The sequence below is a fragment of the Budorcas taxicolor genome, chromosome 1 (genome assembly GCF_023091745.1).
Source record: "Budorcas taxicolor isolate Tak-1 chromosome 1, Takin1.1, whole genome shotgun sequence".
Taxonomy (NCBI): domain Eukaryota; kingdom Metazoa; phylum Chordata; class Mammalia; order Artiodactyla; family Bovidae; genus Budorcas; species Budorcas taxicolor.
Genome location: NC_068910.1, coordinates 89,667,380 through 89,682,473, shown reverse-complemented (window position 1 = coordinate 89,682,473; position 15,094 = coordinate 89,667,380). Strand labels below are relative to the sequence as shown.

Sequence of the window (15,094 nt, the reverse complement as noted above, 5' to 3'; positions counted from 1 at the left end):
AGAGGAGAGACAAAGAACAGCCTGTGTACTTGAGTTTCCATTAGCCTGTCCTTTAATGAAGCCAAATGAGCTAAAGCCATGTGTGAAAACAAAAAGGGAAAGTATTACAATCAAATTCCAGTGTATAGACAAACAAGAGTTGAAGCTAATGTTTCCTTAAGAAAAATTCAAACTACTTGAATGTCAGTTTGTAACCAAACAGGACCCTATGGTGCCTTCCTGGGACATGTCTTCCCCCTTTTCCTCTGCTTTAGTCCCCCTCTCTGAAGTACCAATAACAGTATTTGATGCATGTTTCCTGAGTTGTTTTACAGATGTGGAAAAGCTCCCACAAAATGGAAGATGTTAACTGCTTGAGGACCATGAGCACACAGCCCCAGGACTACTGGAATCTAAGGACTGTTATTATTAACCCCTGTGATTCCACCCTATTACCTCACCATCAGCCAATAAGAGAACTGTGTATGAGCTGATCACAGACCCTTCGACTTCCCACCACTCATATCTGGCTTTATGCTTTGCTGAAACCTTTTGAGGAGGTCAGGGCTTTTAAAGGCATAAGCCACCTATCTCCTTGCACGGCCCTGCAATAAACCTTTCTCTGCTCTGAACTCCAACATTTTGGTATGTTTGGCCTCACTGTGCATCAGGCACACAAACCTGCACTAACAATTTTTGAGTTGCTAGATTCTATGAACTTCTCAGAATAAAAGAAGAACAACGACACTTCTCAGGTTCACTTTCAGAATTCTCTGTTGGTACTCTTCTAAGGAAGATGATAAAACTAGAGCTTCAACAGAAGTTGATCGCATTATGGTTTAAGGTTGGTTCATGCTAGAAATCTGAATACTGACCTTCTTCAGTAGTACGAACTGTTTTAGACTCACTATCCATTCCTTGGAACTCATTGAAATATGGTCGAACTTTAATTTCGTAAGTCACCCCCTTTTTCAGATTGACTAAGACAGCACTTCTCTCAGTCGGGACTTTGGCATCTAAATTCTGCCATGTTGTCGTAGCCTGCAGGCCTGAAGTCTGACGGTACATCACTCGGTAGCCTTGAATAAACTGGGGTTGGCGATCAACCTGCAAGACAAAGCAAAAAGCTTTTGAAACCAAATAGAAGTGTCCGAGCAATGCCATGGATTCATCACCCCGCTTCCAATATCCTCTTTCAGTTCTGAGTTCACATGATTCCAAGTTGTTACTTCCAAAATGAAGAGCGGAACTACATTATCCTCTGTTTAAAATACTTCATGGTAGGTAAGTTACTCAATTAATTCAAATTCTTTGGATTAGCACAAAGTCCTGTCAATATTTCTAGCTTTGTCATCTATCTGTTTGTCCTTCTACTGTATTCAACAATTCTCATTTTCGTGGTTTTATACATAGTGTGAAATTTGTCGGTAATCTCTATTATCACCTCTTGTTCATTCACTAATACCTTTACTCACTCAATCATTTTCTGAGTTCCTATTAAGAGGTGCCAGTTATTCTGTTAAACTCTGAGGATAAAAATGGAGAATGAAAGGAGGGTCAGTCCCTCACCTTCTGGTGCATAGAGTTCAGGTAGAAGGTAGAAATTATCTCATGATCACTCAAACAATGGGCAAGTTACATTCATAACAAACAAATATGATGTTTGTTATGATGTTATAAATGAGATGCACTAGCAGATAAGAAAGCCTAGAGTGGAGAGGAAGTTAATGGATCAGGGAGACAGTTTCCCAGAAGAAGAACAAGTGTTGAGATCTGCATGGAAAGAAAGATTTACACAGAGGAAGAAAAGTAGGAACAGCACGTGTAAAATTCCTGTGGCTGCAGGAAGCAGATAAAAGAGAGTCTAAGTTGTGGAGCTAGAGCTCCTGTTTTAAAAGCATATGGAAAATTTATAGTGATTAACAAATATTAAATAAAGGACATTTATTAAGTTAACAACTTCCAGGTCCTCCAACAGTCCCACTGTTAGCACAGTTTAACGGCTTTCTTGATTCTTTCATTCATTTGAGGAACGGAGGATAAAGAGCTATTTTTAATAAAAATCTGAAAATTTGAACCTGAAAACTAATATAAAAAAATCAAAAAAACAAGTTCCTGTTTTACATTTATTGAACACTTTTTATTGGAGTTTTATCACCGTTTCATTTCAGGGAGAAAAGGACTTTTAGCTTTTTCAACATCTGAATGTCCTGCTAATTTTTAGAAATGCTTGACTTAAATATAACTATCACAGCACCTTCTTCAATTAAAATTCCATATACTATAGTTTAATAGCCATGTTCTAAGAAGTCTTTAGCTTGACATATTTCATTGTCAAATAAAATGTAAAATTCAATGGAGATGAGATGGAGTAACCCTACTTTAGGAAGGCTGAGAAAAGAGAGAAAATAAAGAAGGTGATGATGGAAATTGCTATTTCAGTTTTTAAATAAAAGTCTGTGTCCAACTGTTAACACATAATAACACAAATTATACTCTTTCATGTAATAGCTTCTGGCATTTCTTTATTAGTTGCAGCATTTTAAAATATTTTTAAGTGAAGACAGAAAATGTACAAATACAGAACCTCAATCAAAATACAGCAAGACAAAGGGTTATGTCTTTGGTATGTAAAATGTCCATGCTAGAAAAATCCATAAAGTTGGATTTGCGTGAGCATGTGTGTTTCTGCTACTGCTAAGTTGCTTCAGTCTAAGTATAGCTAATTCTGGTTTCACAGATGAGTCTCAACAAGTATGAATTCCTTCACCCACATGACAGCTTTCTAACTCTTAAAGATTTGTGGAATTAGTACTATACTTGTATGAGGCTATGTCAAAGAAAAGTAAGCTCAGTTCTGATACCAAAGCTCACGATCTTTGAATCCTCATCCATGCTACCAGTTTGTGGTCATACCAAAGTACATATTTATCGAAAAGCAGAAGTTCTCTTGACATTATAAAACAAGGAAACTAAAATGCAGAAAGCTAAATTTATGAGAGACAAAGAGAGATGCCTTTCATCATAACTGTCAATGTTCAAAAAAAATCCCTGAGGCATATGTTAAAACAACATTAAGCTTGCATTTTATAAACTTCTCTGCATTCACTTTAAGGGAATTTATATACTGAAAGAAAGACATAACTCACAATAATAGCTTGTTAATACTGAAAGAAGCAAGCTGTGTTTTTAAGAAGAACATTAAGCAGCTGTTTCTAGATGAAGGGAGTCTGTAAATCAGGGTAAATTGGTTTTATCCATGTTTGGTTTTCATTAATTAAGTGTTTTAGGATTTTATGAAGCTAATGTTTACTGCACAACATTGCTTTGCTCACTTCAGTGTATACTGCCTTCACTGTTGTAATGGCCTACTTAATAGCTAAATACTTTAGCTTGATTTTGTGTGGGTGCATACATACATGCTCTATATTCTTTTCACAAGGAAAGTTTGTTGTTACAGGTGAAGGCAAAAATGAAAATGCTGCACATCACCTGTTTAAAAACAGGTGAGATTTTAATGAATACGTGTTCTACACCACTGGTTTTGGTGAACCTTTGGACAAGTGATCACTTTCAAGTTAAACCATATGCTTGTCACTAGTTTTATTAACATTCTAATTAAAAGAAGGAAGATTTTCTTTTAGAGTCTATTATAATTGTGATGGGATTGCTAGGTGGCTCAGCGGTAAAGAATCTGCCTGCAATTCAGGAGATGCAGGAGAATGAGGGTTTGATCCCTGGGTCAGGAAGATCCCCTGGAGGAGGAAATGGCAACTCACTCCAGTATTCTCACTCTGTCTATGGGAAAATCCCACGGACAGAGGAGCCTGGTGGGCCACAGAACGTGGGCTTGCAAAGAGTGAGACGTGACTGAGCACTCACACACACACAAACCATCTCCATAATCAGAGTTTGGCCACAAAACCACGGGTGTACTACATTTAAAAAAAAATGGTAATTTCTGAAATCTGAATAAAAGAGTATTGTCTTGGGAACATGTGAAGAGAGTCTCGAGATTCAGGTCGTAAGATCTCAATTGAGTGACGGTTTAGCTTTTTAAACGTTTTGAGTCTCAGTTTACTTAATTTCAAAGTTTTAGAGCTGCACAATGATAGAGCATTGTTATGTAAGGGATATACTAAAAAAGGGAGTCCATTCACGGCCCTCAAATCTGCACATTCATTAAAAGATTAAACGCAGATACTTAGTATCTATCATTTCAATTTTTAAAATTCCATTTACACTGAAAATTCAGAGTGAATTTCCTTTGGTGGGTTTAGCCTGCTGAGTAACAGATCTGGGTTTAACTGAGTTCTGAGATTTTAGTTCGCCAAAGCACTCTTTCAACTCCAGTAGCAGTGACATTTAAGGGGCAAGAGACCTGTAATTCTTGTCCTTGAATAACAACAAAACACTCACAGACACAAACTAGAATAATGACTTTAAAGTAAGAGATTTATTGCTACTTTCTTTGTGAAACAGTCGTTTTCATCATTTTTACCCACCCTCATTATAAGAGCAGTCAGTTTAGAAAGTAGCCTTTGTTAAATTTTGTTGGTTTGAGATTAGACATGTGGGGCAGGCAGACAGTTTTTCCTGTCCAAACGTCCTGTGTGTTTGGTAACAGAATCCTGCCAACTATTGACAAACTACATCAGCTGACCCCTAATTGAAATACATGGGCTGGGGAATATAATTCTTTCCTCAGACATCAACATGCCTGAAACCTAAGTACTAACAATGTGATAATTCACAGAACATATACATTTAGCAAGTTGAAAATATGCCATGAAATATTTGGTTATAATTTCTTTGGCCACAGATCCGCTCTCCAGTCTAACTTTATTTCACTAAATTTACTTCTCAAATACGTACTTACCTTATGTGTAAATACAAATTTATTGAGAATTTGTGACATAGTCAAACACTTTCTTTCTTAAAATAAAAAAATTAAAATGTATGAAGACAACTGATTTGATCATTCAATGGACAGTTACTGAAACAGAATTTCATAATAAATGTTCTGCTCTGAGAAAAACAGAAGTGAAACCTTGAACTTTGGACTCACAAAACTCAAGCTCATGAGGGAGAGATATGTAGACTAGTAATAACACGTTTCTTGGGATATAAAGATGAATATGACAAGGTCCCTCTCCTGGAAGAACCCAGACTACTGACCTACAATTTTGAGCTACTTTGATTGATTCTTTTAAACTCTGTGACTTTTAAAGTGATTAACTTCAAAAACATAATGACTTTGATTCTTTACTCAAATAATTCCCACATTTAGAAGCAGCTTAAAAAAGCAACCCTTTAAAACTCAGAATAAAGCAGAGAAGATTTTTGTCAGGGGAGAATGAGGAAAAATCTGGTGTTAAAAATACAAGCATTTCCTTGGCTTTATTACTGAAGAGTTTTGTATTGAGCCAAAGCTACAGAAAGATGGAAGAGGCATGGCAGATAATACCCTTTCTGTGCCACTGGAAAAATGATGAGGTCATTATGTCCCTTCGTGGGAGCAGAAAAATAGAAACCATTGTATGCCAAAAACAAAATAAGTCAATGTGAAATTATATGAAAAATAAAATTAGAAACAATGCAACCTTAAATAATCATAGCTACTCTTAAAACATAAATTTAGTTTTACTTTTTGTTAAAGCACTACCCAGTTTTGTACTCTCAGACCAAACATTTGACTAGTCTAACTTAAGGAGCAACAACATGCCCTGTCCAAGGTCATATGTTGAAATTCCACTATTAAAAGGTATTTCTTCCAACTAAATATTTGTCTACAGTTTCCAGTGAAAAACAAAGAGCAGGTTTACATTAAGGAAGCTCTAATCCCATTTTTACCTACACATAGATATAGGATCCTGGAAACACTGTTCAACCTGTCTCCGTTGGTTTCCTTTTACAATCTACTGTTGTTATTCTTTTTAGTTGCTAAGTCGTGTCCGACTCTTTGCAACTCCGTGGACTGTAGCTCGCCAGGCTCCTTCTGTCCATGGGATTTTCCAGGCAAGAATACTGGAGTGGGTTGCCATTTCCTTCTCCAGGGGATCTGCCCGACCCAGGGATCAAAGCTCCATCTCCTGCATTGGCAGGTGGATTCTTTACCACTGAGTCACCAGGGTCACCCCTTAAAAATAGAATTGGACTGCTGCTACTGCTGCTAAGTCACTTCAGTCATGTCCGACTCTGTGCGACCCAATAGATGGCAGTCCACCAGGCTCCAACGCCCCTGGGATTCTCCAGGCAAGAACACTGGAGTGGGTTGCCATTTCCTTCTCCAATGCATGAAAGTGAAAAGTGAAAGTGAAGTCGCTCAGTCGTGTCCGACTCTTAGTAACCCCATGGTCTGCAGCCTAGCAGGCTCCTTCGTCCATGGGATTTTTCAGGCAAGAGTACTGGAGTGGGGTGCCATTGCCTTCTCTGAGAATTGGACTAAAGAGCCTTAAATGTTAATTCAGTTTCTTCTGTTCTAATATAATAATGCCTCCATATTTCCCCATAGAGATGTAGAAAAGTGATAATGCTATTTCTGACGCCTGAAGACAGAATTAATTACTTCTTCTTTGATGGAAGCCTCTGTTTATTAAATGTGTGTGTATATATATATGTATATAAATCAGTTATGGCTATTCCCTGTATACCATCGTTAAGAAGTTCTGTGTTTTTCTCAAGTAGATTTGTGTTTTCCAACACAAATAGAGTGTTAGATAGTGTTTTCCAACATTTACTCCAAAACTGGTCCTCAAAAAATGCTTACTGAACTGTGTTTACTCAATGGATTTATTACTAAGAAAACCCTGGGATAATTCTCTTCATTGTATTTTATAATTCAAACATTATTGATTAAGAACTGATGAAAAATAACCAGCTTCCCACTCTCAGCTTCTTTCACTGAGGAAATTGATGGAAATAGGTGAAATGTTATTAACCTAAAGAAATCTGCATTCTAAGCAGGCAGCATCCTTTTTTTAAAAGTTACTATTCTACTACCACTAAAACAATACCACCACCAACAAAAACAATACCAGAGACATAACTATAAATATTTTCTAATTAATATAATTCTTTCTTATCAAGTATAATTGATATAATTCTAATATTATAATTAAAACAAAAATTTTCTAGATATCCCTAGGTCAAATGACCATTACTTACACAACATACAAGATCTATAAACAAACAGGGGGCTATGAAAAGCTGGGCTCATTTATCATCCTTATGGAATTTGAGAGGTTATAATAAAGAGATCTTGAGCATGAATGAAAAGTTGACATTAAGTGCATCAGGCAGAAGAATGCACATTATCTGTTTCTTCACAAAACACAGACACACAGACACAAATACATATACAAAGGTTAATAATCTCTAATATGAATAAGATGGATATTTTTATTCTAGCTGTTGTTTTCATTGCAGTGACTACCATGTGATGAAAACATTTTTCATTCTGAAATAATAGTGGGTAGGTTGTATTCAATAGTTCATGGAATTATTTTATTTTATAAAATTATAATAAAGCATATTAAATATCAATCTATTTCTTAAGACCCATTACTTTTTACTATAAAGTAATTATTAATTAATTATAAATTAATTAATTACTATGTGATTAAAATTATATACTTTTTTGGTACAGCTGGATAATATTCAGCTACAAGAATATAAAGATAATTGAATTAAAGTTAGAAGAAAAGTTCAAAATTAAAATTTTTTGTGCTTCAAGTAACATCATTAAGAAAGTAAAAACCATCACACAGATTGGGAAAAAATATTTACAAATCATACATCTGATAAAGCATCTGCACACAACATGTACAGAACTCTTACAAAACTATACTAAGAAGACAGCTCAGTTTAAAAATGGGCAAAGAATTTGAACAGACATTTTGCTAAAGAAGATATACAAATGCTCAATACACACACGAAAGATTCAAAACAGTCATTAAAGAAATGCAAATTAAAATCACAGTAATATACCCTGCATACTCACTAGAATGGCTATAATCAAAAAGCCAGGATAACAAGGGTGGTTGAAGATGTGAGAGAAACTAGAATCTTCAAATATTGCTGCAGGAGCATAAAACTGTGTAACCTCTCTGAAAAACGTTTTGGTAATTCACCCAAACATTAAGAGTTTAATTCAACAATTCCTAAGTATACATCAAGAGAAATTAAAATATATGCCGATGTGGACACAAGTGTTCATGACACCATTATTCATAATGGCCAAAAGTGGAAAGAACTCAAAGACAAACTAGCTGATTAATGGCTAAACAGATGTATAAGATACATCTATACAATGGAATTCTACTCTGTAATAAAGAGAAACAAAGTACTGATGCATACTACAACTTGGATGAACCTCAAAAGCGCCATGCTGAGTGAAAAAAGCCAGACACAAAAGGTCACATATTGCATGATTTCATCCACATGAAAGCAAGAGGCGCATTCACACAGAGCAGATTAGTGGTTGCAAAGGGCTAAAGTCAGGGGAATGAAGGAGTGGCTGGCTGTTCAAGAGCCCAGGGCTTTACTTTGGGATGAGGAAATACTCTAAAACCAGATTCTGGTGGTGATTGCATAACTCCGCAAAGATACCAAAAAATATTGAGTTGTATACTTTAAAGTTGTATACTTTAACATCTCAATAAGGAGATGTATTGGCACATGTGAAAATTCAGGAGACAAAACATATTATTTATATTGCAATCTATTTTTATTCTGTTTGTATTTTTGCCTATTGAATTTTTTTTTCTTTTTTGGCTTTGATTTACCTTGACTTTAAATGGTGAGGATTTTGATTTTTGGTTTGTTTGCTTTTTTCTTTTCTGGTTTGTCTTCTCAACGGCATAAAAGAGACTACTATTAGGATAGCCTTTAAAAACTTACCGTCCATGTGACTTGAACAGTGGTGGGAGTCAAAACAACCGGAGTATGAAGACGGACGAGGACGTCTCCGAGTTCTTTCTGGACTTGCCTGTGGTCCACTCCTTGAGCTGGTGGGCTGATATCTATAGGGATAAACAGTTCCAATCCTTAAAAATTCACAGTGCAATTCCAGTACATATTATATAAGCCAATATCACGCCATTAGAAATAATCATGAGAGAAACTGAAAAATCCTTTGTGACAAACAACATTAAAGAATATTTAATATACATACTACTACTTTAGGATATAAAGTGAGATTTATCTTCACTAAAATAATATTAATAAAAGTGTTAGTGACTCCTTATCCCCATTCAGTACACTGCTGTGAAAGATCTATTATTTTCTTACTAAAGGATAAAGTGTGTACTGTAAGACTTCTTTAGAAACATCAGTTTAATACAGATGTTGACACATTGAAGGACTTCAAGTAGTTACCGGGGCCAGATCTGAAAACTGCTGTTTAGGAATTTGTTCAATCCCTTTTCCCAATTAGCACGTTGTGTATTGCTATTTCTGAACCTATTTCAGTCTGGGAGAGTAGAAGAGAAAGGAAGCAGGGGGCCTGGGAGTGAATTATGTGACTGTGTGTGTGTGGCAGGGGGTGGGGGGGGGGGTGGGGGGGGTGGGGCACTCAGTTGTATCAGACTCTTTGCAACCCCATGGACTTGCAGCCTGCCACTAAAGGTAAATAAAATGAGGGAAAGAAGGGGAAGAATCCTCCCAAATTCACACACACACAAATTCTGATGACCAATTTAACACACTGATAAAATGTTCTGTGTAAAATTCTGAACAGTACTCCAATACTTGACAAAAATAAGGCTGCTGATTTTTTGTAGTGATTGTCAGGGTGAGCAGAATTGCAATGTTTAGAATGATATACTCTCAGCCATAATCTGTTCTGATCATGTATTCACCATTCACCTAAACATTGTTCTATTTCCCATCCAACAGTTTATACCCTATGTGTCCATTAAAGAAAAAAATAAGATAAATTATAGATATCCAAGTCCATCAAACTGACATCAAACACTGAATTTCACACAGATTCAAGTGGTACACTGCAATGGTAAGTTGATTTTTTTCTTTAATCACCTTACTTAAGGAAGGAAGTACAATTTAAAATGATTTATTTTCTTAATCTTGCCTTCTCCTAATTTCTCAGGCCACAAAGCATTACTCTTGCAAATATATTTTTAAGTGCCTATCTCAAAAATAATTTAAACTGGGTGCACTAACTTAAACTGGAGGGCTTCCCTGGTGGCTCAGCAGAAAAGAATATCCCTGCCAGTGCAGAAATTAGGAGTTTGTCTTTGGGTCAGCAAGATCTCCTGGAGAAGGAAATGACAACCCACTCCAGTAATCTTGCCTGAGAAATCCCATGGACAGAGGAGCCTGGCAGTCTATAGCCCATGGGGTCTCAAAAGAGTTGGACATGACTGAGCAACTGAACAACAACAACTGGGCACTACATTTTGGTAATTTTTTTCTAGTTCCACTTCTTTTTCATCTTTAATATAACTTTAATCAGCAGCAGAGGAAGTTTTAGACAACATACACAATATATGTACCAATATATCAATATATGTATATATTATTAATATCATGTTAATGCTACTAGTCTTTGCTAATGTATTTATGGTTTACTGTGATATTGATGGTACAAGTATTTGCTGCCTTACTGAAATAAATTTATAAATTCTACAGCATTAGTATCTTCAAAAAATAAGAGCTCACACTGCAAAGTGTTCTTTGCAAAGAAGTGCTTGGCAGAATGCAAAGTTGCTTGAAAGTGTGGTGTCAAAAATGATCCTGACATTCAGACACAAAACATGAGTTTTTCTATTAAATATCTGTTAAGGGAGCATAAGTCGTTTGCTCTATATGGTCTCTCGACTGGAACAAGCCAGACCACAAACAACTTTTCATTAATCTTTGTTGACCTTTTCGCAGAGAAGTTATTTTATGAGTCAAGATTTAGTGACTGGCACTGTTATTGAAAGATCAAGAAGGGCTGCTGGATTTAATCACACCGAAAGTCTTCCCCATTCTGTGATCTCCCCACTTTCCATTGCAGCTATGCACAAAACCTATTTCTATCTACACGAGTAATAAAATGATCTGAGTACTGCAACTTCTTGACTTAAAAACCATACACCTCTTTTTTGTAAGTTCAATAATTAAATTTATTCATTAAATTCATACACAGTAAAAGCAAGTGGATTCAGGCAAGGTAAAATAGAACCAGTTTCAGGTCTTCAAATTCCTTGTTGTACTTTTTCTTTCTCTCGAGACAGGTTCTTTACCTACAGGCCCTTTATCATCATGGAAAATTAATCACATTACTTCTTAGAGAACAATAGCAAAGTGGCAGCCCCTCCTCCCATGACTGTCATCATGTCAGCAACGTTGGAAAATCACGTGGTGACTTTATTTGACTTGATTCCTTTAAGGCGCCCTTCTCTGTTATAATAGCATGCTAGTTACTATCACCAAGCTACATTGTAATTATAATAATATTTTATGGCTGTATGGTGCTTTTCATAGCATAAAAATACTACTTTGAATTATATCTTGTTCAAAACCTTTTACAAATAAGAAATAATTAACCCTTTCTCAAGAACCCTGTGGGAGGTAAGTTGTAACAAATAATAAAGCCACCATTTCTATTTTATTAATTACCTTCATGTACTAGTAACAAGGGAAATTCAACATCCGATATTAACCCCCAGACTCCAGCAATTTCTCAGTGTGAAGAGACAGGCTACTAAAGATGAGATGGGGAATCTTCCATTTTGATCTCATATATTTTTTTTATTAGTCAAAAGCATCACATACCTCAGGAAGAAAGCTTGATTTACAGCTTCCTGAAACAAACTGTTGCTTTAAACATTTGGTTTAATACCATCTACTGTAAAGATGTTTGTCAGATTTGAGCACGAACATTCCTGGAGGGCAATTTAACAGACTGCTGGGTGCCACCCCCAGAGCTTCAGGGTCAGGGCCTGAGAATTTTTTCTGAGGTAGCCCCAGGTGATGAGATGCTGCTTTTAGGAACCACACCTTGAGACCCACTTTGCAATCAAAACACAATTCTTGAACCACAGGAGGCAATTTTGATATCCTTAACAGGGCATCTTATCCATTAATATTCACTTTTCATTATGGCAGAATTAATTTCAAAGAAGGAGAAACATTTTCCCTTCCTTTGAAATATGGAAAAATCCTATGTGCATGTGTGCTCAGTATGCCAGACTCCTCATGACCCCATGGACTGAAGCTCACCAGGCTCCTCGGTCCATGGGATTTCCCAGGCAAGAACACTGGAGTGCGCTGCCATGACCTTCTCCAGGGGATCTTCTCCACCCAGGGATTAAACCCACATCATCTCCACTGACAGGTGGATTCGTTACCACTGACTCACCAGGGAAGCCCATAAATTATATATCTTTAAATTTCTATTATATAATTAAAATGATGACCAATAAGTTTTGTTGTTTAGTCTCTAAGTCATGTCTGACTCTTTTGCCACACTCCCTAGACTGTACCCTGCCAGGATCCTCTGTCCACAGGATTTCCAAGGCAAGAATACTGGGGTTGGTTGCCATTCCTCCTCCAGGGGATTCTTCTGACCCAGGGATTGAACTCACGTCTCCTGCATTGGCAGGTGGATTCTTTACCACTGAGCTACCTGGGAAGCCCCACTTTAAATTGCCATGTAATTGTACCAAATTATTGTGTTTCATTTTTACTAAATAAACCCTGACAGCTCCAGAAAGAAGCTATACTCACTAAGGTGAACAACAAAGAAGCTTTCTCTTCTTTCACTGGACCAGGTCTAGTGAAACATTTTAATATGCAGTGCAGATGCATTTATCGTTGGTCCTGCAATCCCTTTGTCCTTAAAGACACGTTTAATGCCTCTTTCTAGAACCAGTCATGTTTGCCATCACTGAAATTACCTTGGGTGCGCACAGGATCTGACATAGCACTCGGGTCACTGAGACCTTGGGGGTTGATTGCTCTGACCATGAATAAATAGATTGTATTGGGCCGTAGTCCTCTCACTGTATAGAGGGTGGTCTTTACGTGGTTTGCCACTGTCTGCCAGCTATTGCTCACCGATTGGCTGAAACGGGAACAGAAATTTCATTTAAAGAACAGTCGTGAGGGTCTTGGAAATGGAGTTGGATATCAATGACAAAGGTTAATGGCTGAAAATTAAACACACACACACACAACGCTTGAAGTGTTCAGCGCAATAAATGAAACATTTGGATGATTTCAGTTTATTCCACAACAAAGCCGAGCCCACCTAACGGAAGTGCCATGCACAACAAAATTAAACTCAGCCCAGGAGATGTGATAGCCCTTTGCTAAAGCACAGCAGCCCACTAAATGAATACCTGTAAAAGGAACAGAGGCCAAGATCACAACATCAAGTTTATACAATAAATATGGTCCTCGTAATGTATATATATACCTTGAAAAGAATTAACCTACAGAAAGAATAAATGGACTACAGAGTAAATTATGCCAATACATTTTCCTGTTACAAGTTGTGTTTTCTTTTGCATCAATTCCACATGCAATATTATAATAGAGCCTTCTAAAACTACATATCTGTAAAAGAAGAAAGGAAGCATGTAATGAATATTTTCCCTTGGTCACATTTTTAATAAAATTGTACATTACACAGAATTGTGATTTCACATCTCAGAATGGTGAAATATCTCTGATAGTGTGTGCGGACCCCTTAACAGATAGGATGCCCTTTCACAGCCCTTTGTCTAAGCTCACATGCTACTTTTGCTTAGAATGAGGAGAAAATGTGATTTTTCAGGGCTGTTTGATTTTCAGAAGTCCTCATACATCAAAGCATGAAAATTACAGAGAAACACTGTTGTGAAATTTGAAAACTAGGTACTGATCATTAACTTTAATAGATCAGGGAAATCTAAAATAAAACTGATGATTTGCCCTTATGCTTAAAAAGGAGAGGTGCTATCACTATATTTATAATGGCAAATAGAAGCAGTTTGAAACTGAATATGAAGCTACATTTTCTCATTAGTATGACTATTTTTTCAAATTTTCATAAGACAGTTTTATACCAGTATTGGCTAATTTATAGTCTATATCCCTAAGGTGAGGGCAGTTATTCCTAATAATGATTGGACCTAACTTTTCCTTTTAGCCATCAGAAGTGCTTGTAATCAATCTCTTAATTATAGTTTTTAATTCTCTCTTAGGCATAGCCAATACATGTAGTCAAATATATAGCATAAAACACTGGAATTATTTCAAATTCTTCTCTAATGATTAGGAAGTAAAGTTCCAAGTTTCCATACCTCAACTTGTGTAACTTAAAAAGTGCCTGTGCCTAATTAAATTATGTCCTGCTTAGTTCTAAAGCCAAAATTCCATCTTAAATCCCTACAATGGTCAGGCTAAAGAAGAGCTAAGTGATGATGTCATAACTAGATGCGTATATACATAGGCAAGGATGATGCATATTTAATGTTATAATTAAGGTATGAATGAAAAATAAACCCAAAGTCTATTCTTGAATTAAGTCAAATACCAAAGATAAATTCTTAAAATGCACTGGTTAAACATGTCCTTAGAATAAAACAGCAGGATAGCTCACTTGAGATTTTAGAATATAGGAGCTAAAGCAAAAACCCAATGGAGAAAAAAGAAACTGTCTCATACCTGAAAGCCTCAATGATATATGCACTTGCTGGAAGGATTCCAGGGGTACCTGGTTGCCAGGACAAGGTGACACTGTTCTTAGTAACATCAGTGACCTGTGGTTTGGAAGGTGGTCCAGGTAGGTCATTTAAATCATAACTTTTACTGATTGTTGCTCCAGATTCTATAGAGGACAAACAGAAAAAATTCATTTCTGATTGCATAAGTTGACAACGATGCTTAAAAGACAGAAAATAGCCTATTAAAGAATTTGAATAGACAGTGAGCAATTCATCATCATGAATCAAAAGTATAAAAGTGAATATTTGTTTTTTTCCCTAACTATCAGAAAACATTTAATTTCACACATGATCACCTGAACTGCTTGTTCTTTAGTCAGAGAAAATATAAAGATTACCAAGGACAAATGTATCAAATTTCATATATGCAATGCTACGTGCCAAGCAGGGTATAAATG

At 36.4% G+C, this 15,094-nt stretch overlaps 1 protein-coding gene across 1 annotated transcript in view; it reads right to left on the bottom strand.

The window, feature by feature from the left end:
* Window positions 1–15,094, bottom strand: part of ROBO2 (roundabout guidance receptor 2) — a 651,843-nt gene that overhangs the window by 80,040 nt on the left and 556,709 nt on the right. Inside the window, exons 12-15 of the mRNA XM_052644742.1 lie at window positions 14,638–14,800; window positions 12,885–13,051; window positions 8,881–9,002; window positions 855–1,086 (exon numbers count right to left, since the gene is read on the bottom strand). Coding sequence (XP_052500702.1) covers window positions 855–1,086; window positions 8,881–9,002; window positions 12,885–13,051; window positions 14,638–14,800 — 684 coding nt within the window. The remainder of the gene's footprint in view (window positions 1–854; window positions 1,087–8,880; window positions 9,003–12,884; window positions 13,052–14,637; window positions 14,801–15,094) is intronic.